The 24,888-nt window shown below is 43.8% G+C and overlaps 1 protein-coding gene across 5 annotated transcripts in view; it reads left to right on the forward strand.

Annotated features, from left to right (window-relative positions):
• FHOD3 (formin homology 2 domain containing 3) overlaps positions 1-24,888 on the forward strand; it is a 491,767-nt gene that overhangs the window by 383,658 nt on the left and 83,221 nt on the right. For all 5 annotated transcript variants that reach the window (XM_036822951.1, XM_036822949.1, XM_036822950.1 and 2 more), the window contains one exon: positions 4,611-4,825. In XM_036822951.1, coding sequence (XP_036678846.1) covers positions 4,611-4,825 — 215 coding nt within the window. The remainder of the gene's footprint in view (positions 1-4,610; positions 4,826-24,888) is intronic.

Raw genomic sequence — 24,888 nt, forward strand, 5'->3', positions numbered from 1 at the left:
TTGTTCTGCTCTCCGTCCTCAGCCCCACACCACCCATCTACCTGGGCGTTCTTAGCTGGTGCAGGAGTGGGCTCTCCACGGCTCCACGGGGGATTCCTTCCTTACAGCCCACCTCTGTTTCCCCAGAGGTTTGGGGAAGCAGCCAAGCATTTTCCTTTGATTTGGACCAGCCACTTTTCCTGGTTAGCTGGCTGCTTGAATTACCTGGTAAAGGTGGAAGTGAGGGAGATATACTTTCATCCCTTGTTGGAAAGCAGTTGGGAGTTCCTGTTAAGCCAGGAAAAGATAAGATTTCCAAGTATAATGGAATTTGGAAATGGAAAACTAACGGAGATCAGAGGTGGAAAGAGACATGGAAGAGGACTCTTGTTTGGTCCCATGACTCTTACCCCTAATGCAAAGACTCAGAAAGACAGCAAGAGGCACAGCAGAGGGTTTTTGAGGTTCGTATCATCGAGTTTAACAAGATAAATGTCATTTTGCTATTTTGAGGGGTAATGGATTTAATTTTTAATTTTAAAATTTCATTCCATGTCATCTCATTCCATAATTTCAGGCAAAGTGTTTTACTGATAATGGTGCAGACCCAGAGTAAGTTTCTGTTAGGTCTATTTCTAATTTTTTTTTTTTTTTTTTAAAGACTTTCAGGTCTCCTTTTTTTTTTTTTTTTTAATTTTATAGCTACTTTATTTATTTATTTATTATTTATTTTTGGCTGTGTTGGGTCTTCGGTTCATGCGAGGGCCTTCTCTAGTTGCGGCAAGCGGGGGCCACTCTTCATCGCGGTGCGGGGACCGCTCTTCATCGCGGTGCGCGGGCCTTTCACTATCGCGGCCCCTCCCGTTGCGGGGCACAGGCTCCAGACGCGCAGGCTCAGCAGTTGTGGCTCACGGGCCCAGCCGCTCCGTGGCATGTGGGATCTTCCCAGACCAGGGCTCGAACCCGTGTCCCCTGCATTAACAGGCAGATTCTCAACCACTGCGCCAGCAGGGAAGCCCCTATTTCTAATTTTTTAAAGTATTATAAGAGAGGATCTCTCTGATATTGATTGACTTGACATTCAGGAATAATCCTTTTTTAGGAGTGGTAAGGAATGAGATGCAGGCTGGGAACTATTGGAGTGGGGTGGGGGTCAGGGTGGAGAGTAGTCTGAGGGAGACAGCGGGACATGGAGAGGAGGTACCTTATGGGAAACAGGTTCTCAGGACAGAGTGCAAGGGGGAAGTTGGGACTGGGCAAGGATTTGGGAAATTATGCACGAAAGTGATCATGAAGCAGTAAGAGAGGGTTCTGAGCACGGTCTGTGGACAGAGTAGAACTTAGAAGGAGCCAGGTTTTGATTTAATGTAAGGTAGAATTTCCAAGTAGTTGGGTGGCAGGACGAGTCATTAGTAAGTCGGTGTAGTTGAAAGTCAAGCAGGGTTTCTATTGGACCCTGCGAAAAGAGATGATCATATGTTCCCTTGACGGCAGTACCAGCCCTGCCACCTGCAACCCTGGTGGGTATTGAGCTCATGCCAAAGTTTGTTTCTGTACCTCCCCCTGAACTATGAGTGCCAAGAAGGTGGGGGTTTTTTTGTGTATTATTAAATCTCTAGTGCCTACTGCAGTTTTTAGCACATGACAGGCACGCAACAGGATATTTAATAAATAACGAAAAGACAAAGACATGGACAGAGGCAGGATAACGTGACTGTTTCGACAAGGGTAGCAAAGGTGAAAAAGTCTTTTTGGGGGGCTGTGGTCTGTGGATAGAAAATCCAGTGCTTTGTACCTGGGAGGCTACATCAGAGTCTGTGGGTTGGGGGTGGTGTTGCTAGGCAGCCAGAGATGTGACAGTCATCAAATGGGCTGGCGGGCTCCTAGATCAAGTACCACTTAGAGTCACTGTCTAAGGGAAGGTCGGGATATAGGTCCAGCTTCCTCGCCAGGTTCTGTGGGAGATAGCTCTCCACGCCGGGTAGCCTGGCTTTCCCCGTGCCCGCCCGTTTACCCTCACCACTCTGGCCCATCTCGGGGGAACACTGAAAGATTTAGTGGTTCTTGACACCTGGGCCTCCCCACCCCTGCCATTTTTTAAAGTTTTTAATTGTGGGAAAATACACATAACATAAAATTTGTTGTTTTAACCATTTTTAAGTGTATAATTCAGTAGTGTTAAATACATTCACGTATTTGTGCAACCAGCCTCCAGAACTCTTTATCTGTAGAACTGAAAATTCCTACCCATTTAATAAGGCCCCGTGCCCCTTCCCCTGCCATTTTTGTTTACCATGTAAACATCCTCGGAATGATTCAGATTAAACCCCTGACTCTCCCCCTGTCTCAGGGATCCTCAAGGATGACGTCTGTGAGCCGAGGGGAGCACGGGAGTAGTCTTCGAGTCATATCTACCCAGAATCGGGATGAGCCACCCCTGGGGTCCCCCGGAAAATGGGGTGAACCCTTTGGCTGCCAGTACATACCTGCTAGCTTGGCTGCCCACAGGGAGGGGAATGGAGAGGCCAGGTCCAGGGCCGGGCCAGCTGAATGGAGGTTAGTGATGGGCTGTCCTCTTGGCCTGAAGCCTTTTGTGCGAGGCTTTCTTACCTCTCTCCCTGGACCCTTCTGATTTTGTTAGGACCCTTCTGTTTTGTTTCCCTCCTCCAGGATTCCGATCTCCTGGACACGTGCAGGCCCCTTGGTGTGCACTTTTTTCCTTCCTGTCCCCCGTCCTGTCGCAGACGGCTTGGACTCCGTGTGGGGACACCTGTGCTCAGGAACTCCTCCTGGGCTCGCAGCATTCCTGGCCTTCCGTTTGCTCCCAGACCTTTTAAAATATGGGCTCTGACTCTTGCCCTCAAGACCACTTTCTTCCACGTTTCCTGTCACTTCCACAGCCAGGTGGTTTTTCCTTACTGGTCTGAATCAAGTTCAGAAATATCTTCCTTTTGGTCCCTCTTGCGCTTTTCGAGAGGTGACATTGTTGGCAAGGAAAGTCCAGAGTTTCTAAAGCTTTCTTTCTGGGTCTAGCTTCACCCGGTAAGGGTGACACAGATGTTTGTAAATGTAGATCCGTCCCACGTCTTCTATCAGAGATTGACCATGAAAGTACACTCACTCCCCAAGAAAGTGCAATCAGCTGGCTCTGCCCCCTGGTGCCCTGGGCTGCAGGGAGACGTGCAGGTAGGCTACTGCTTGGCAGGTCCCTCACTGCACACTTCGCCTGCTTCCCGTCAGCCAACGAATGCACAGTGCCGAAGGAAAGAGCAAAGGATGGTAATCTTCGTGGTCTCAAAAATCCTATTATCTGCTTGTTGAAAACAGACCTACACACGTGGAAAGATGACTACATATGCCAGGCAGTAAATGTAAAATGCCATCTGAGTTGAATGGACTACATATCCGACATGAGTTCAGAGGCAAGGCCAGGATCACTTCCAGCTGTGGTGGTCAAGGCAGGCCTGCCGGAGGGAGACGCGCGTGCGAGCCTGTCCTGAAGGGCAGACTGGCTGCCTTGGGACAGGCAGAGAGAAGGGGTGATGACTACAGACGTGGGGGGCCACGCCCCCCGAAGGATGGACGAAGAAACGCGTGCTTTTTAAATGCATTCTTTTGAAAGGTTTTACATGTGCACTCTGCCTTTCTTATCAGGCTGAAGTAAAAGTGCGGTATGCAGTATCTGGGGGTGGGGGCTTGCCCATTGGAAGAAACTGAAGCACTGAACCTGGATGGATGTGAGGGAGGGTCTGGAATAAGCTGTTTCAAAGTTTCATGGTGGGTACGATAGTCAGAAACCTGCTACAGCTGAGTTCATAAATTTATTCCTGAACAAATAATGGTGGGTAAAATTAGCAGACATCTGGAAGAGGCACATATTTCAAAGTTATTTTGGTCTGATCTATAAAGCACACTATGAGGAAGATGATTGGTAGCTGGTCTTAATAAACAGTTACTGGGTTCTGCCTGCCTGAAATGCAAAACAGATGTATCTTTGTTCTTTTAAACTGACTTTGATGAATAAACTATATGTGACGTCAGGTCCAAGCTATTGGATGTCTGAGTCCTACTCAGAAATATTTTAGAATATAAAAAACTTTCCATGGTCGACACCGAGAGAACAAAGTGAATTCCAGCCACATTGCTGTTAGCATTGAAGCAGGTTCAGAAATCCAGAGAGGGCTTCGTCCAACAACCTTTTGGTATTTTGGGGCATTGTTCCTCTCTGCCGCACCAAGGCACCCTCGCATTTCACAGCTTCGAGCTCTGAGGGAGTGTGGTTTTCAGCTGTCACTGCTGAGGCTTTTTGATGGTCATTATTGCTGTTTTGCTTGTTGGTACAAATGTTTCCTAAAAGAGCAAAATAGGATTCTGCAGCAGTGATCTAGTATCTGGAGACTGTGATGTTGCCACTTCCCCCTGTTTGTTTGGTTATGAATGATGCAGGATTTTTAATCATTAGCATCTTGGCTTTGCTGGGTGTTTTTGGCAGACGGGCCCTCCAGCCAGCCCTGCGCTGTGCTCTGTGCATCAGGAAACCAGCTCACTCTGCAGGTGTTTCATCCATAAACAAGCATCAGCCACGGGCTCCTCTTTCTTTTTACGGAAACCCTTTGGAATTTAACTTGCAGATACAAATACTTGGAGCAGTTGGCAGCTGAGGCGCATGAGAAGGAACTGAGAAGCCGGAGTGTGAGCCGGGGCAGAGCTGACCTCTCCTTGGACCTGACCTCACCGGCAGCCCCTGCCTCACCCACCCCCCTGAGCCGTTGCCCTTCATCTCTAGACTCGCAAGAGGCTCTCACGGTATCATCTTCCTCCCCAGGAACAGTTCAGCATCCCCAAGGTGAGTGCAGGGACAGTAGAGGGGAACTGATTAGTTAATTAACATCAGACAGGCTTCTTCTGGGCAGCGGTAACCATTCCTACGTGCAAACTCATACTGAGAAGCAACTAATGGGAGGCTTCGGGCGTGACTGTGACCCGAGCTGTCCCTAATAACTAGGGGTCTGCAGAGCCACTTACTAAAGCAAAAGTATTTATTGTAAAGATTGCAAAGGTATGATCATTGAAAAGGGAGAATGCCAAAAATCAGACTTACTTTGACATTTAATCCTAATTCACAGGGTAATAAGTTAGGATTAATTTATTACTCTGTAATTTGCATGTTATTTATCTATTGGATCTGCCCGATAAAGTGACCCCTTTTAAATGTTTCTCCCATAAGAATTATTGGTCTGGTTTAAGTTAAACTGATGGAGGATAAAATGAATCAAAGTGAGCAAGGAAATGTGGACCTCGTGAAAATAGAAGTTAAATATTGAAGAAGAAAAAAATAGAATATAGTAAAGATGATTGGCACATGGTGTGGGGTGGGTGTAGATGCCTGTGGGCAGTCGGACAGGCTCTCCCTGGAGAAAGTCCCTCTCGTCTTAGCTTATCTGGAGAAAAACAATGATACTGTACGCTGCAGCCTTGGAGCATCAGCAGTTTTCCTGATGGCTCTGCGAATTGTGGGTCCGTTTCCTTTCACATTATCAGGGAGGATGGTTCTCGGCTACAGGCACCTAACACTGCGTGTTGACTAACCCTGCAGCCAGAACTGCTTGGTTTAATTGAGTGTTATGGCTTGCAGCCTGATGTAGACCTAGCCAACTGAAGACAACAGAGACACTAAACTTTTAACTCTATGAGGGTTGACTAAATATGGCGTGAAGTCTAATTTAAACAAGGCAGGACTCCATGACCTCAGCAGAACTGGATGTAATGGAATAGTCTTGTCTGTCCAATTCTTTGCTGGCTCGCTGAGCCTCAGGGCTCAATCTGCTTGAGCAGGCTGGTTCCACCCCAGCTTGCTATCACATCGAGTCACTCCTGGTCCCTGAGCCATGGAAGATTGTCCCGGGCAGATGGCTCAGTCGTAATGAGTAATGTCGGTCTTAAAATATTAAGACTCTGAGAATCAGGAAAACAGACTGCTCTGTAACAGCAATGTGCTTTCCCAACTCTGTCTGATATCACTGCTCTATCTAAATTGTGGTATTTCCAGAGGCAATATAAAAAATATTCCCCTGCAAAGCCGTGGTTCAGGATTTAATCTTGGGACTTTTAACTCTAAGAGTTGTATCTGCAGCACTTTACAGAATGGTTTTGTCCAAACTGTGAAGTACAGAATGGCCCCAAGCTGAGAAGGAATTGTCAGTATCTGTAAATATTGTTTGTCCTCAAGATTTTTAATCTGCTTGATGTTTGTGGCAAAAAGACAGTTCCTCAGGCATTTTGTACAGTTATAGTCAAACTTGAGGCCATCTTATCCCACTAAAAAGACAATATTTTAAACTTCAGTAAGAACACAGGAAATACTTATTTTGTGTATACATAATATGCATTTGGGGAAAATAAAGTTATTTCAGTACGCTTTCAGAGAGATAAATAGCAAATGTCATTTTCTTTTACAGAGAGGGGATTAATAGAGACTAAGAAAATGTTTGACTGAAATCACACCATAAGTGGTATCTGCATCAGAAAAAGGAATACTGGGCTTCAATTTAGACATAATTACAGATTAATAAAATAGCATGGACGTTTGCTTTTTCCTTGGGGGGAGGGGGGAAGCAGTGGCTCTTGTAGAATCTAGAAGTGCTGTCCATCATATGTTAACTCATTATCATCCAAATCAGTTGGAACCAGCAAAGTATTCTAACACCTTGTCCTAACACATAACTGAATTATACAACTGGAAGTTCTAAGGGTAGAAGAAGATATGCTATACGAGGATGCTGTCAAAGAGAACTGCTGAAGCTTCCTTCTGATTTGGAGCCTTTGCCCTTATGACAGAAGCCTTTCTGTATATATGACAGAAAGGTTTTTCTCAGCCTGGTTTGTTATCATTCTTGGAAGCATTCTGCCAGCTCCCAATTAATAGTCTAAACTTTTCACCAGGTCCCATTTTCAAAGCTCAAAGTAATTTTTTGCTGATCCCTAATATTTAGAATATATTAACAGCTGAAGGAAGAATACAGAATATAATCACACATCCAGATGTTTTTCCTGCACCAAACACCGGGCACGTGGTCCAAACGTGCCGGGCGTTGACTCGCTTTTTCACTCTTTATCCTTGTGGAGTCATATGCTAATAATTCATCTCACATTTCTGTAGTGCTCAGTGCCTTCCTTCCAAATGCTACTATTTAATACGTTGTGGTGCATCTCAGTAAGTAAGGGAAATGCTATTATCCGTGTTTTACTGAGGCTCAAATAGATGGAAGATGTGCTTCAGATCTTGTTGACGCCATGCTGAGAGTAAAACCACTGCTTTGACTTCCAACTGAGCCATTTATCAGGGCATCACGGTGCCATGACATTTGTGGTGGTGCTCCCCTGAACGCCACGCCATCCCCTTGCTGACCCTCTCCCCAGTATCTGTAAAAATTGTGATCTGCATTTCAGAATTATATCTATTAAAAAAAAAAAAAAGGGAAAGCAGGTATTTGTTCCTGAATTATATATACCTCAGGGTTAAAGGTCACTTTGTGAGTGCTTACTTGGATTCTGGAGAACTTTTGATAGCAGAAGATATGGAAACATTAAAGCTTTCTTTACCTTTTCTCTTACAAAATATATTTATAAAGAGGGGAGGGCTAATGGTAAAATACCTGTAGCATTATGTGCCATCTAGTGAGAGCTTTCAGCCAAAACCCTTCCCAGCTGTAACTTTTGTGTAAATTATGCCACTGCTCCCACCATCAAGTCAGCGTGTGCTTGAATTATTTTTCACCTGGCCCTCTTGTGGTTCACAGCAGGCGTTTGTCCCAGCGGTGCCTAAGCTTGGTGGTGATGGTCTGAATATTTTTCCTTTGTGTGAAACTATCAGGCCCAAGTGATGAACAAACATATACATGTGTTCTCATTTTCACTGTGCTCTAGTTAACCGAGACAGTTAGCCCCCATTTTAGGTAAACATGGAAGGGCCTCGCTCTTCAACCATTGCTTTAATTACCCTTTCCTTATTTTCACTGAGCCCTGGTGGTATCCGTCAGAATTTCTAGAATAAGTTTACTTCCTATTATTTTAAGAAACTTATAGATGACTCTGGAAACAAGTTATTCTCACTAGTTAGAGAAAAAGGCACAGTGTTCTTATTGGGCTAGAGTTCTTCGATGTGACTCTTCAGGAGGTTATTCTGAGGATTAAAGATAATGATAATCTCTGGACCCACATGATGTCAATACAGCAAGGTAACCTATCATGCCAGTGGGTGTCAGATCTAGGTAACCTATATTGTGGAAACAAAGTGGAGAAAACCAGTCATCTCAAAACCAGGTTGAAGGTGGTCCCTGCAGGGTGTCCCAAGGTTGAACTGCCTTCTGTGGAGGCTAGAAGTGTGTTCTTTCCAGGCTCCCTGGTTTGCATACCTGAGTCCCTCCTGAGGCTAAATGGAGAGAAATGACCATTTCCCAGTAAAAGGAAGCTGCTGCCAAGAGTTTACAAGGTGCTTTCACTCACTGATATAGCCATGAAAGCATAAATAATGGCTAGATTATTTTTAGCTCAATACTCTCTATTTTGCACACAGAAATAATATGTTAGAGATGCATTTAAACTTTTTACCATACTCTATTAATTTTATGTCAAGGATAAATATGTTCAACAGTGATTTTTTTCTACCTGTAATCAATTCCTAGATATTTCCAAATATCTCATTGTTTGGCCCTGGAGATATAAAATATGGCTTATATGGCCATGGCCTATTCACCAGCACTCAGCTGGAGGCACTTACAGAAATTATGGACATGGTACACTAATATATTCTCTCACAGATCCAAACATTTAAAGTACTAGTAAATATGATAATTCCTCTAGCTTCCTGATCTTCACACCTGGAAATAAAATACAGACATATAGTTATCAGTTTATTTAAATGAATAATCATTTTTCATCATTTTCATTTATCATCACGGCTGTTGTCGTTGTTACCAGTCATTGACTGAGCATCTCTGTCACCTTCATTGTGTAACATGTTTTCAGTTTCCTTCAGGTATAGACACACTCTCCTAGGTTACCCAGTCCACATGGCAGAAATCAGAAACGTCTGGCATCCTATTTCCAAAGGGCACGGTAGCGATGGAATATCATCAGTCATCAGCCTAATGCATGCTGGTTCCCTTGCATAAAGCTTTTGGACACCTCCAGTCTAGTATTTCATGAATTGGCAGGAAACTAGATTCCTTGTGGTTCTATGACTCAGGGCTGCCCCAGCTCCCCATAACTCACCTGACTACTGCTACTTAATGCCATTTGGTCAGTGAGACAGAATCTCTTAGGAACTCAACCCAAGGCCAAGGCCGTGCCTGCGAAACCTGCTGTGGAACTTTTTTGAGAGCCTTCACGAATCATTGGGTTTTTCTGCTTGCCATTTCTCTGTCTCTAAGAAATGGAAAAAGGCAAAAACTTTCCCTTTTTTCCTCCTACAGAGAACGACTGTTGCCTGCAATGTGTTTTCTTGTACCAAATTTTAAAACATTAAATAGTCTTGAGTTTTTTTAAAGCAAAGTATAAATCTTACTGAAGTATACTTAAGTAAAGATAAGGCACAGAATGGCATTGGGAAAGTTTGTTTGTTTCTTTGTTTTAATTTTTGAATTTTATTTTATTTTATTTTTATACAGCAGGTTCTTATTAGTCATCCATTTTATACACATCAGTGTATACATGTCAGTCCCAATCGCCCAATTCATCACACCACCACCCCCACCCCCCTGCCACTTAGCCCCCTTGGTGTCCATACGTTTGTTCTCTACATCTGTGTCTCAATTTCTGCCCTGCAAACCGGTTCATCTGTACCATTTTTCTAGGTTCCACATATATGCGTTAATATACAATATTTGTTTTTCTCTTTCTGACTTACTTCACTCTGTATGACAGTCTCTAGATCCATCCACGTCTCAACAAATGACCGAATTTCGTTCCTTTTTATGGCTGAGTAATATTCCATTATATATATGTACCACATCTTCTTGATCCATTCATCTGTCGATGGGCATTTAGGTTGCTTCCATGACCTGGCTATTGTAAATAGTGCTGCAATGAACATTGGAGTGCATGTGTCTTTTTGAATTGTGGTTTTCTCTGGATATATGCCCAGTAGTGGGATTGCTGGATCATATGGTAATTCTATTTTTAGTTTTTTAAGGAACCTCCATACTGCTCTCCATAGTGGCTGTATCAATTTACATTCCCACCAACAGTGCAAGAGGGTTCCCTTTTCTCCACACCCTCTCCAGCATTTGTTGTTTGTAGATTTTCTGATGAAGCCCATTCTAATTGGTGTGAGGTGATACCTCATTGTAGTTTTGATTTGATTTCTCTAATAATTAGTGATACTGAGCAGCTTTTCATATGCTTCTTGGCCATCTGTATGTCTTCTTTGGAGAAATGTCTATTTAGGTCTTCTGCCCAGTTTTGGATTGGGTTGTTTTTTTTTTTTAATATTTAGCTGCATGAGCTGTTTATATATTTTAGAGATTAATCCTTTGTCCATTGATTCGTTTGCAAATATTTTCTCCCATTCTGAGGGTTGTCTTTTCGTCTTGTTTATGGTTTCCTTTGCTGTGCAAAAGCTTTGAAGTTTCATTAGGTCCCATTTCTTTATTTTTGGTTTTATTTCCATTACTCTAGGAGGTGGATCAAAAAAGATCTTGCTGTGATTTATGTCAAAGAGTGTTCTGCCTATGTTTTCCTCTAAGAGTTTTATAGTGTCCGGTCTTACATTTAGGTCTCTAATCCATTTTGAGTTTATTTTTGTGTATGGTGTTAGGAAGTGTTCTAATTTCATTCTTTTACATGTAGCTGTCCAGTTTTCCCAGCACCACTTATTGAAGAGACTGTCTTTTCTCCATTGTATATCCTTGCCTCCTTTGTCATAGATTAGTTGACCATAGGTGTGTGGGTTTACCTCTGGACTTTCTATCTTGTTCTGTTCATCTATGTTTCTGTTTTTGTGCCAGTACCATATTGTCTTGATTACTGTAGCTCTGTAGTATAGTCTGAAGTCAGGGAGTCTGATTCCTCCAGCTCTGTTTTTTTCCCTCAAGACTGCTTTGGCTATTCGGGGTCTTTTGTGTCTCCATACAAATTTTAAGATTTTTTGTTCTAGTTCTGTGGAAAATGCCGTTGGTAATTTGATAGGGATTGCATTGAATCTGTAGATTGCTTTGGGTAGTATAGTCATTTTCACAATATTGATTCTTCCAATCCAACAACATGGTATGTCTTTCCATCTGTTGGTATCATCTTTAATTTCTTTCATCAGTGTCTTATAGTTTTCTGCATGCAGGCCTTTTGTCTCCCTAGGAAGGTTTATTCCTAGGTATTTTATTCTTTTTGTTGCAGTGGTAAATGGGAGTGTTTCCTTAATTTCTCTTTCAGATTTTTCATCATTAGTGTATAGGAATGCAAGAGATTTCTGTGCATTAATTTTGTATCCTGCAACTTTACCAAATTCATTGATTAACTCTAGTAGTTTTCTGGTGGCATCTTTAGGATTCTCTATGTATAGTATCATGTCATCTGCAAACAGTGACAGTTTTACTTCTTGTTTTCCAATTTTATTCCTTTTATTTCTTTTTCTTCTCTGATCACCGTGGCTAGGACTTCCAAAACTATGTTGAATAATAGCAGTGAGAGTGGACATCCTTGTCTCGTTCCTGATCTTAGAGGAAATGCTTTGTTTTTCACCATTGAGAATGATGTTTGCTGTGGGTTTGTCATATATGGCCTTTATTATGTTGAGGTAGGTTCCCTCTATACCCACTTTCTGGAGAGTTTTTTTGATAAATGGGTGTTGAATTTTGTCAAAAGTTTTTCTACATCTGTTGAGGTGATCATATGGTTTTTATTCTTCAATTTGTTAATATGGTGTATCACATTGATTGATTTGCGTATATTGAAGAATCCTTGCATCCCTGGGATAAATCCCACTTGATCATGGTGTATGATTCTTCTAATGTGTTCTTGGATCCTGTTTGCTAGTATTTTGTTGAGGATTTTTACATCTATATTCATCAGTGATATTGGTCTGTAATTTTCTTTTTTTGTAGTATCTTTGTTTGGTTTTGCTATCAGGGTGATGGAGACCTCATAGAATGAGTTTGGGAATGTTCCTTCCTCTGCAATTTTTTGGAAGAGTTTGAGAAGGATGGGTGTTAGCTCTTCTCTAAATGTGTGATAGAATTCATCTGTGAAGCCATCTAGTCCTCGACTTTTGTTTGTTGGAAGATTTTTAATCACAGTTTCAATTTCATTACTTGTGATGGGTCTGTTCATATTTTCTATTTCTTCCTGGTTCAGTCCTGGAAGGTTATACCTTTCTAAGAATTTGTCCATTTCTTCCAGGTTGTCCATTTTATTGGCATAGCGTTGCTTGTAGTAGTCTCTTAGGATGCTTTGTATTTCTGCGGTGTCTGTTGTAACTTCTCCTTTTTCATTTCTAATTTTATTGATTTGAGTACTCTCCCTCTTTTTCTTGATGAGTCTTGCTAATGGCTTATCAATTTTGTTTATCTTCTCAAAGCACCAGCTTTTAGTTTTATTGATGTTTGCTATTGTTTTCTTTGTTTCTAGTTCATTTATTTCTGCTGTGATCTTTATGATTTCTTTCCTTCTGCTAACTTTGGGTTTTGTTTGTTCTTCTTTCTCTAGTTCCTTTAGGTATAAGTTTAGATTGTTTATTTGGGATTTTTCTTGTTTCTTGAGGTAGGCTTGTATAGCTATAAACTTCCCTGTTAGAACTGCTTTTGCTGCATCCCATAGGTTTTGGATTGTCGTGTTTTCATTGTCATTTGTCTCTAGGTATTTTTTGATTTCCTCTTTGATTTCTTCAGTGATCTCTTGGTTATTTAGTAATGTAGTGTTTAACCTCCATGTGTTTGTGTTTTTTACGTTTTTTCCCCTGTAATTCATTTCTGATCTCATAGAGTTGTGGGCAGAAAAGATGCTTGATATGATTTCAATTTTCTTAAATTTACTGAGGCTTGACTTGTGACCCAAGATGTGATCTATCCTGGAGAATGTTCCATGTGCACTTGAGAAGAAAGTGTAATCTGCTGTTTTTGGATGGAATGTCCTATAAATATCAATTAACTCTATCTGGTTTATTGTGTCATTTAAAGCTTCTGTTTCCTTATTTAGTTTCATTTTGGATGATCTGTCCATTGGTGTAAGTGAGGTGTTAAAGTCCCCCACTATTATTGTGTTACTGTTGATTTCCTCTTTTATAGCTATCAGCAGTTGCCTTATGTATTGAGGTGCTCCTATGTTGGGTGCATATATATTTATAATTGTTATATCTTCTTCTTGGATTAATCCCTTGATCATTATGTAGTGTCCTTCCTTGTCTCTTGTAACATTCTTTATTTTAAAGTCTATTTTATCTGCTATGAGTATTGCTACTCCAGCTTCTTTTGATTTCCATTTGCATGGAATACCTTTTTCCATCCCCTCACTTTCAGTCTGTATGTGTCCCTAGGTCTGAAGTGGGTCTCTTGTAGACAGCATATATATGGGTCTTGTTTTTGTATCTATTCAGCAAGCCTGTGTCTTTTGGTTGGAGCATTTAATCCATTCACGTTTAAGGTAATTATCGATATGTACGTTCCTATGACCATTTTCTTAATTGTTTTGTGTTTGTTTTTATAGGTCCTTTTCTTCTCTTGTGTTTCCCACTTAGAGAAGTTCCTTCAGCATTTGTTGTAGAGCTGGTTTGGTGGTGCTGAATTCTCTTAGCTTTTGCTTGTCTGTAAAGCTTTTGATTTCTCCATCGAATCTGAATGAGATCCTTGCCAGGTAGAGTAATCTTGGTTGTAGATTCTTCCCTTTCATCACTTTAAATATGTCATGCCACTCCCTTCTGGCTTGTAGAGTTTCCGCTGAGAAATCAGCTGTTAACCTTATGGGAGTTCTCTTGTATGTTATTTGTCGTTTTTCCCTTGCTGCTTTCAATAATTTTTCTTTGTCTTTCATTTTTGACAATTTGATTACGATGTGTCTCGGTGTGTTTCTCCTTGGGTTTATCCTGTATGGGACTCTCTGTGCTTCCTGGACTTGGGTGGCTATTTCCTTTCTTCTGTTAGGGAAGTTTTTGACTGTAATCTCTGCAAATATTTTCTCAGGTCCTTTCTCTCTCTCTTCTCCTTCTGGGACCCCTATAATGCGAATGTTGTTGCATTTAATGTTGTCCCAGAGGTCTCTTAGGCTGTCTTCATTTCTTTTCATTCTTTTTTCTTTATTCTTTTCTGCAGCAGTGAATTCCACCATTCTGCCTTCCAGGTCACTTATCCGTTCTTCTGCCTCAGTTATTCTGCTATTGATTCCTTCTAGTGTAGTTTTCATTTCAGTTATTGTATTGTTCATCTCTGTTTCTTTGTTCTTTAATTCTTCTAGGTCTTTGTAAAACATTTCTTGCATCTTCTCAATCTTTGCCTCCATTCTTTTTCCTAGGTCCTGGATCATCTTCAGTATCATTATTCTGAATTCTTTTTCTGGAAGGTTGCCTATCTCCACTTCATTTAGTTGTTTTTCTTTGGTTTTATCTTGTTCCTTCATCTAGTACATAGCCCTCTGCCTTTTCATCTTGTCTGTCTTTCTGTGAATGTGGTTTTTGTTCCACAGGCTGCAGGACTGTAGTTCTTCTTATTGGGAAAGTTTTTAAAGAAGGAAATTATATGATCAGCATGATAATTTCATCGATGGCAAATAGGCATCAAAATCTGTGAAAGGTCTGAGACTTTACCGTATTTATAAGCTAGTAAATTAGCCTGCTGTGACCTCATGGATGTTGGCAAGCGACACGAAACTCCTGGGTCAGAAACAAAGGACTTTATTACTCATAGCAGTAGTAGTAGCCAAAATATCAGCATTTGTGCCATTTCTCCAAGCCCTAGTTTCCAGAAGGTGATGTGAATAAGCCCAAGTGATACCTGCACACACACTGAGTGGAACCCTGAGTTTAAGGACCTCAAATCTTATATTGTGCAGTAAGTGTGTCTTCCCTTTGTCCCAGAGGGAAACATGATCTTGATCACAGTGCGCAATAAACCAGGCAGTACCTAGCTCCAGAGGGAGACTCTGTCTCTGTCTTGCAAGGCTATTTGCTATGCACACATCCTTAGAAAGATAGTCCAGAGCAAAGGTTTTCAGTGCGTCAGCTTGTAAGACCCCAGAAACATGAGAGACCCATGGAGAATTATTTCCAAGCTTTGGGATATAATGGTTTTCAACCAACCTTTACAATCAGATTTTCATCCTAAGATCTGTTTAATGTAAACAAAAAGTTTAAGTTTTAAACAGCCATTACCTTGTTTGTTCTTATTTGACAAAAAGAAAGAGCATCAGGAGCTGTAAAACCCAGTCCAGAGCAGGCACTGTCTGCATCTGGAGGTGCTACCAGGGAATGTGGAAAGACATCAGTGCCTTTCATCCCAGGTAAAAGCCTTGGGTAAATGCTTCCAGGTATAGTCAGAAGGCCCTCCACAGGTAGGGACAGTGAACATTCTTAAGTCAGTGTGGTACTTCAAATTTCCAGAGTCAGTGACTGAGAGCTCGGAAATAGCAAAGAAGAATAACTCTCAGGTTTCTTCTAGCACCCTTATCTGTGCTCGACCTGTACTCCAGCATCTCCACCACTCCTCTTTTCCCCCCTGCACCTCTGCCTCCCCCACACCCCTGCCTTTCTCCCACCCACTCCCATAAAGCATTTGTACAGAATGATACAACGGCGGCAGCGTGGCAAGATAATCAAACATTGGTTTTCCAGTCCCTAAAAGTGTGCTTTTTCAAGAGAATTCCTAGGTTCAGTGAATCTTTAGAGCTTTCCAAAGCTGTAATGTCTTCTGAAGAAGCTGCCTCCACCAGATACTTTGGGAAGTTCCAGTAGCTTTTTGTTGACTTTCTAGATCCAGCAGCTCTGTATCCTTGTGTATCTTCTAGATAATCTCTAGACTCAACCTGTTATCGGGCTTTCATGTCTTCTACTTCTGTCATCATTCTTTTCTCATCATTTTGTCTCAACCTTTCTCAGCATTTTGTTTCAGTCTTCTCACTGACTCTTCTTCTAGCTGACCCCTAAGTGTCAGATTTTTCCAATATTCCTTCCCCAGCAACCCCCTATCTTCATGCCACACCCTCTGGCTGCACCTCCACATCCCCATCTGTGAATTTTTAACTACCTACCAAGTGCTGAAAACCGCCAGGTCTGCATCTCCAGCCGTGGCCTTCTTGAGCTCAGGACACATGTATCCAACCTCCTTAGGCATCACCATCTGAATGCTCCTTAGACACTTCAGACTTACCAAGTGCCAGTCAGGGGCTTTTTGATGGGAGATGTCACTCATCTCTCACCCATAAAGCCCCTACTGCCAAACCTGCTCATACCTCCTAGTCCTCATCTGGTTAAGACCATTTCTCCTGGCCTAGTTATTTAAGTTGGAAGCAGACATGTAACTTTGCCTCCCCCCTCAATGCTCACCCCTACATCAAGTCAATCACCAAATGTTTATGTGCTCCTTTCTCTCAAATCAGCCCTCTCCCATGCCTCCCCATTGTCAATGCCTTAGTCCCGATCTTAACCATCTCTGATCCGGACCATTTCAGTAGCTTCTACTATATCTCACCTCTTCCAGGTTCTTCTTACAGCCCAGCCAAAAAAAAAAAAAAAAAAAGAATCATGTCTATATCTTGTTTTTAAAATCCTCTAGTGGCTCTCCATCATCTACAATGTGAAGTTAAGATCTTGCATGGTACTCAAGACTCTTGGTTATCCAGTCCTACAGCCAGTCTCTTACCACCATAACCACCTCTACATGTTATTGTCCATCAGGACCAAACCACCATCAGTCATGGAAAAGTGCTCTATTCTCTCAGGCGTGCCTCTGTACTTGAGTGCCTTCACACATGGGGTGCCCACTGGACTTTTATCCATCTACTTGAAGCATCTTCTCTAAAGCCTCTTTGAGCCCTCTCTTGTGTTTTCCTTACATCTTGTGCATGCCTGGGATATAGGACTTATTTCACTGTATACACAACAAGTGGTCCTCTCTCCTTTGTGTGCTTCTCAGAGGAGGGCTAGTGCCTGTACTCACCTTTGTTATCTTCCAGTGCTTGAAGCAGAATAAGCCTTCAGGAAATGTTTTATGAGCTAATAAATGAAAAAAAGTAAGCAAGTACATTCATCTACAGAGATAGCTGTTTCCCCTGTACGCAGAAGTTTATCGCACAGACCATGATGGAGGGCACATCTTCGACTATATAGGCCCCTCTGTAAAGACTGAAGAAATGTTGGTGGCATAATGTAGACAGGAAACTCGGGCAGAAAGTCAACATAATGTACGTAGACCATTTCTTTCTCAGGATCTAACTCTAAAAGAGGGAGAAAATTCAGAGGATGACCCTTGACAAATTGACAGTTAAGATATTCCTTCAACCACCTTTAAAAATACTCCTTATTTTAAGTGAATTTTTCTCCATTTCTTTGTGAATAAATTTTCTAACAAGTGCAAATAAACTGAATTACTGGCTAAGTGGAAAGCCACATCCATTAGTGACTAGATGTAAGTGAGGAAGGGTCAACTTTTAGGGATGAGAATTTAAAAGTGGGATTTCTAGTCTTACCCCATTTGCAGGCCAGCTGGCTCTGCTTAGGCTTGGTCAGACTCTACTGGCAGGAAGAGCTAACATTTTCTTTAGATATTAATTGTTTTGATCTTATAATGTCTCTTGAATATTATCTAAGAGGCCACTTTAGCCTGAAAAATACTTTAGGGAAGATATTTTTTCACATCTGACTTCCTTGTGCCTAGCACAAGGCCTGATGCCTGGGAGGTCTCAGTAAGTATTTATAGGATGAATGAGTGTTGCTACTAATCACATTAGAACATCTCATTAAGAGTAGCTACATCCTGGTAAGCCTGAATTAGCCAAAAACCTCAAGTTTGATCACTCTTTTGCTAGCTGTTATTACTCAGGACCATCCATTTTAATGCTAGTGTATCTCTTCCAAAATAGCAGTTTGGGTTTTGATGTCACTGCTGTTTCTGTCTGGGACTTGACAGGAGCTAGGGGTGCTGTTGAAATGCATTGCCGGTTTGGAATTAGACAGTGTCTTCATCCTTGAGGAAGGGCTTGTCTTTCTGTTTGCTCTTGTAAGGAAATGGGCATGTCATTAACCCAGGAGTTGCTCCAGCCCTACTGGGAATGGAAGGATGAACGCATATTGGAGTCTATCCTTGTTTGACACTGAACCAAGACAAGACCTGTCTATCTGACTTTAGAAGAAGAATTTAAATAAGCTCAAAGGAAGTCTTTATAACCGTGGGTTGATGTTTGGGGTCATATGGTTTGAGTTCAAGGTAACGACAGAGCAATAAATGATACGGTCATCTTAAATTGCTTTTCATTTTCTGTTTCTAGTGTGAAATAGAATCTATATATTAATCAATATTACAATAATTGGACCTGAAACTGGCTTCTTCTTTTTTTGTCCTGTATGATATTACAGTAGAGTTATATCATATACATGTTTAACCAAGTGAATTTAATCAGGAGCATAATCTGAGGGGCAAAAGGGGGGAGTGAAAATTACAGTTTAAATAGTGCGTGTAATCCTGCTTAACATACAACTCAGGTGTGTGTCCCCAGGTGAGCACAACATGAGGGCCATGGGTCTGTTTTTTTCTTGAGCCATTCCTGACTCTCATGTGCCTCTTGTCATTTGAACAACTTGCTGCACCCAGTGTGATTTAAGAGTTTAAGGACCTGTATTTGGAGATAACATGGCCCATGACTCTAAGCCCAGGACTTCTTACACCGTCGCACTGAAGCTCAGTGAAAACCTGGATTGTCAGAACTCTGAGGGTGGGTGTGGGATCCTACAACGTGGCATCTTCCAAAAGGACTTTTGAAGGTAATTTTGACCATATATGGTTTTCATCTTAAGAGGTGGCTTAGGCCCGAACCTGTTTGGAAGATCTAGCTCTAATTTTGAGGGCAAAGCTGGGCTTAATTTTAAAGGCATACAAATTCATTAGACCCATGAATCAGTATTTTGCAGGTAGTATCTTTTTGAAAAGCTGAAGTAGGCTGAATTTGTGCCCATCCTAATGAAACTATTCCTGTAGAGCAATGATTCTCAACCAGGAGTGATTTTTTGCTCCCAGGGGACATTTGGTAGCATCTGAAGACATTTTCGGTTGTCACAACTGGGGAGGAAGTGGTATTGGCCTCCAGTGGGTGGAAGCCAGGAATGCTGCTAAATAGCCCATAATGCACAGGATAATAGGATACAGTGCCACCTACAACAAAGACGTATCTGACCCCAAATATCCAAAGTACTGAGTCTGAGAAATCCTGCTCTAGAGTGAATCTGAGTGAACAGCTTAGCAAGAATTAGCCCAACACCAAAAGCAAAATCTAAAGAATTTTCAAAGTTGTGAGCTTCATCTCATGGGACCTTTTTCACATTTATATGATTAAACCACAAGTTTAAAGTCGATGGTGTTAGTTATTAGCTCTGAACGGGGGAGGTCCCTGGAATCTGCACAGTTTGGAGCAACTGTTATAGAACTGGCTGGCCCAGCCCTCAGTTTCATAAGACCTGCCAGAAAGCCAAGTCCTGGCAAAGTCATCGAGACACCATCACAGACTGAAATCAATTGAAGCCACCCAAAGACTTATTAAGTTCAGATCTTTCTACCAGCAATTTATCTCTTCAAAGAAAAATTGCATGACAGGAGATTCCAGTTGGACACTCTGGACTCAGCTGTCAGGGACATTGATGAAAGCAGAGCTGGAACGTTTGTGCCCACTTTTTGTTTTGTGTTGTTTTGTTCTTTCAGGAATGATTATATACTTGTCCTTTGTGGCTTAAGTCACCCACCGCACAGTGTAACATCATGATTAACAGCCCAGGCTTTTCTATCAGGCCAATCCAAGTTCAAATCCCAGCTCTGCTCATCAGCAAGGTTCTGTTGGAAGTAGATGGCGCATGCTCAGGGGGTGCCTGCAGGCAGGCAGTGAAGGGACGGTTTGCAGAGGTGCGGAGAGGGTCGCGGGACCACCAGAGGGCAGGGAAGCACCCAGTGACTAGCAGCAGTGGGAAACTGCCAACACTGTTTCTGCCTCCAGGCCTGGAAAAACTTAGTGAACAGCTAGGACTTGGTAAGCGCTGTAGCCTTGGGAGGGAGCCCTGGGGACAGAAAAGCTGGCCTGACACCTTCTGCCAAAGTGGCCCCCCAGAAAGAGAGCAGGAACATAAATACGCCAGCCTCTCCTTCCTCCTAGCTTTGCAGGTACCTCCCAGGGCCGACCCGTCTGAAAGTGAGAGGGAATGCAAACTCTGCAGAGACCAGCCTCCCAGGGCACAAAGCAGCACAAAGAATGGGTCTAGAAGAACAGGCCGAGAGTATCCAGTATGCTGTGTAGCCCTGGACAAGTTACTTAACCTCTCTGAACATCATTCCTCATTTCTCACATGGGAACATTAATCTTCATATTGTTGGCATAAGAATTAAATAGGGTGACGGGTCTATAGTTCCTAGGACGGCACCAGTGTGTTGAAGGCACTCTGTAGACAGTAGCATTTATTTTTACTTCACTTAAGGCCAAACGGGGCTAGATGTCGAGTAAGATTTTGCGGATCAGGTGAGAAGTTGGTGCTGGGCTTTTAAAGGGACAAAGAACTAGCTAGTCAGAGTCAACGTCTGCCCCGGCTGCCTTGGAACAGGGGATGAGCTGAAATCCTCAAGGCCTGGTCTTTCCTCTTCTCACCCCAGTGTTGTGATCTGCATGAGGGACGTCCCAGTCATCAGACGGGGCACCCTTTCTTATTCTCTCAACAAACACACTTAGGTTTTCCCTCTTTCACTGTGGTTCTCACGTTGATGGGCTCCTACCCTGGCTCCCCAGCCTCTCTCTCCTGTAATGTCTATTTCCTTTGCATAAAGGATTCCCTTTAGTGGCCGTGTTCAGGTTATGGGACCTTCCGCACAGGCTGGCAGCAACCAGGTTCCTTGTCACTTCCTTCTGAATATACCGTGGACCTCTTCCTTCCTGTTATATCTTCCACATTCCATGAGTTATCCTTTACCGTATCCTTTTATATAGTTTAATTTTGTTTTGTTGGGGTTTGTTTTTTTTTTCTCCTCCCTTATACTCCCCCACCTCCAACCTTAAAATTTAGTTTAAAGTTCTCTGAATCAGGTCAGCGCAGGTTCCGGCCAAATACATTTTTCTGGCCTTTGCTAAGTATGTTCTCTCAATGCCAAGATCCCATCAGTCTGCTCTCTCAGGCTGTGGTCCAGCAAGACAGATCCCAGTTTTGGACGCCTTCTATGTTGCCAGGCATTTCTTGCCATGTCCTCATTTCACTTCCAAGCTCGCACCCACCGTGGGGAGAAGGGTTGCTGGGCACCTGGACCTGGGCCTTCGCTGTTCCCTCCCAGCCTCAGCTTTCTGAGGGCGGTAAGAGACCCCTCCCCACAGAGGGGTCTGAGGGTTTAGTAGAGAGTTGGTGCGCAGGGCTCGGGTGCGCAGCGCCCCAAAGGGGGCCACAGGCCTGCAGTACCCCTGCTCTCCTCAGATGCAAACACACTGCTTCCTCCAGGGGATCCTGGGATGGAAAACTTCTTCCCACTGTCCAGAATCTCTATCGCTTGCCCATGTGTTCCTCCACTGATGCCATTTATTCATTTTCTTCTTCTCTTGAGCCCCCCGACTGGCATTCATCTCTTCGTCCTCAGTCTCTTTGTCTGCGGGGTCTGCTTCCCGAATGTTCACCCAACACTGACTAAGAGCCTCCTCTGAAGCTACAGGCCCACCTCAGCTGTCCCAGCCGGAAGTGTGGTTTGCCTGTGCTGTGGCTATAGTCAGGGGTCCTCTCAGACAAAGGGAAATGTGGCCTGTCTCTCCGTGAAGCCACCATCACTGCCCTTCGTGTAAAGCCCCAGGTCCTTAACTCACCGTGTGAGGCCCGTTGCCCCAGCCACTGCCGCCAGACGGCTTTCATGCCTCCTGCTCACCCTATGCTGCCGGCTGCATGTACCCTTCCTTCCGCCCAGAACATTTGTGTCCAGTGTTCCCTCTTGAACTCCTTTTCATCCTTGGAGACTCTGCTTAAACGTCCTTCTGGCACAGAGACTCATGACCCGTCCTAGGCTTTGCAAAGACCCTTGCCAGACCTTCCCAGGGCAACGTGAATTTGCTCTTAGAATATCCATCATATTTATAAATATTTTTTTATTGTGTCTGGTGGGAGCTGAGGGGCTGGGATTTCCCTGTGTCTGTTGGTGTTAGGGTGTGCCCACCTTTGCCGTGCTGAGGCCACGGGTGACATGTAGGATCTCTTAGCATCCCTGTAACCTCCATGACAACAAGAGCTGGGTCTGTCTTGTGTGACCATGTGCCTCTCACCACTGGTACTGTTGCTGGGTATCAGTGAGAAGTTGTGAGCAATTTTCATTCCTCGGTATTGACAAATATCTTAGCTCCCTTGAGGACTTTTCCTGCAGACTTTCAAGGTCCCCCCTATTTCCAGGGGACTCGGCAAGGGTAGATGATACTTTTTTCCAGGTCTGCTGAGAGGGCAGCTGGTGTGGCTTAGGGCAATGACTCAGAAGGAATGGTTGTGAGTATGTGGAGGGGACTGCTGGTGACCGAGGTCCTGATGAAAGAGAATAGGAAGGCGGGCAGAAATGTTCGGGAATTCAGTGTGTAGTCTCACAGTGTTTCCTAAGTGTCCATGAGAACTTTGTGAGAAGATGCCGGCCCCAAGACCACACTGGGGGCCCTTGGACATGCGAGGAAGGCAGAGTCTTGGTCCCCAGAGAACTTGTGCCTTGTCATTCCTGTGTTTGATTAATACAGCTTGAGGAGGGCTCGGCCGTGGGTCCTTTCCAGGGACTCCCTGCTACTTGGTACCCAGGGCCCTCACTTGGTTGCCTGGCCGCATACCACCGTGACCCCCATTGATAGGATTTTATGTCCCGTGTCACTAGGCAAGTGGTGAGCCCTCTGAAAGCAGGGGTGTGTGTTGTGCCCTTGACACGTGTGTCGCCTGGTGTATTCAGTGCAGAGGGTGTCAGGAATGAGCAGCCACGCGTGTTTGCTCTCTGTCAGCTCCATTCTCCATCTTTGGTGGCTTGGCTTGACTTGAATGTGTGTGAATTTTATTTAATTTGTTCATCATTAGAACAGCTTCACACACCGCAGATTTGCAGTGAGGCCTTGTGGACACTGAGCCTGCATTCTGGTCAGGAGGTAGTTTTGGAGATGATTTCCTCCCCAGCAGTGATGAAAGAGAGAAACTACCCCAGCGGTCGGATCACACATTTAAATGTCTGACTCCAGGCAGTAAGGCTCGAACGTAGGGGGATGAAATTACACTATTTATTCCCAAGAATGTGTGGCTTTCTAGAGCTTGCATGTCCATTGCCTCACTTGTCCCTGCAACCGCTGGCTGATGAGGGGCCAGAGTCACTGCTGAAGTGGAAGGAAACACGTATGTAGGCTGGAGTCAAATAACCATCCAATTGTGGACCCTTCCTGCTTTGTCTGCCAGTCTCCTGGGGATGATGAGTGGACTCAGGCTGATGGCAACCAACTGCACCCATCTCCCCGTCAGTGATAAAGCCCCACAGAGGCACCCTTGCCAGTTTTGCCATATGCTCACCAATTAAAACTTAAATGCACGCCACATGCTAGGCTGTTGGAAACACATTCTCGTTTTGATGTGGCTATTCTGAAGTAAATGTGTGCAAGAACATATGCTTTCTGTCAACCAAACGATGACACTGCTGTTGCTAAAACTATGCTTCTGCCGTGCTAGTAAAACGATGGGGTTCTGTTCCTCTTTGCTAAATGCTCTATTATCAAATGAAAAAGAAATACCATAAAAAGTCCTTCAGCACCAAAGGGAATTTTTCTCAAAGGTTTGTTCACTTTTTCCCTGTACCCAGACTGGTTTTTGCACTTAAGGAAGAATGCCTGGGACTTCCCTGGTGGCGCAGTGGTTAAGAATCCGCCTGCCAATGCAGGGGACACGGGTTTGAGACCTGGTCCGGGAAGATCCCACATGCCACGGAGCAACTAAGCCCGTGTGCCACAACTACTGAGCCCGTGTGCCACAACTACTAAAGGCCGCACGCCTAGAGCCCGAGCTCCGCAACAAGAGAAGCCACCGCATTGAGAAGCCCGCGCACCACAACGAAGAGTAGCTCCTGCTCGCTGCAACTAGAGGAAGCCCATGCGCAGCAACGAAGACCCAACGCAGCCTAAATAAATAAATGAAGGAAGGAAAGAAGGAAGGAAGGAAGAATGCCTGACACACCCATCTTGAGCACACGGGTTCACAGTCGTGTGCCCTTCGATTTCCTCCTGCTACTGCCAGCCAGTGCATCTCGGCCTGGAAACTTTGCTCTCTTATCATCAGTTCCAAAACCATCCCTCTTGGGGACACCCAGCAAGGGCACCCAGCAGACAGCAGAGGGCCTTTGCCACCCCATCCTCATTTCCCCCATTCTCCCCAGGAAGCAGGTGCCTGTACTAGGCTGGAGTCCCCAGCAGCCTGGGCGGGCAGAAGTCCCTCTGTCCTCTACACCCAGTTCCTACCTGAAGGGCACTGGGGCAGTTCCCACAGAGGAGGATTTCTTCCATGTGGAGGTTGGAAGTTACCCAGGATGTAAGGAGAGGCTGGCATTTCATTCTCTACACTGCCTCCCTCTCTCCCCCCACAATTCCCATACTCATTCTCTGAGGAAGGCAGCCTGAGAGCAGGTGAGGGACGGGGATTCTGGACCCAGTGCGTCCTGGCAGAATGACTTCTTGCTGGGATGCTGAGGGCAGCTGGGCCCCCTGCCCAGTGAA

The sequence above is a fragment of the Balaenoptera musculus genome, chromosome 14, assembly GCF_009873245.2.
Source record: "Balaenoptera musculus isolate JJ_BM4_2016_0621 chromosome 14, mBalMus1.pri.v3, whole genome shotgun sequence".
Lineage (NCBI taxonomy): Eukaryota > Metazoa > Chordata > Mammalia > Artiodactyla > Balaenopteridae > Balaenoptera > Balaenoptera musculus.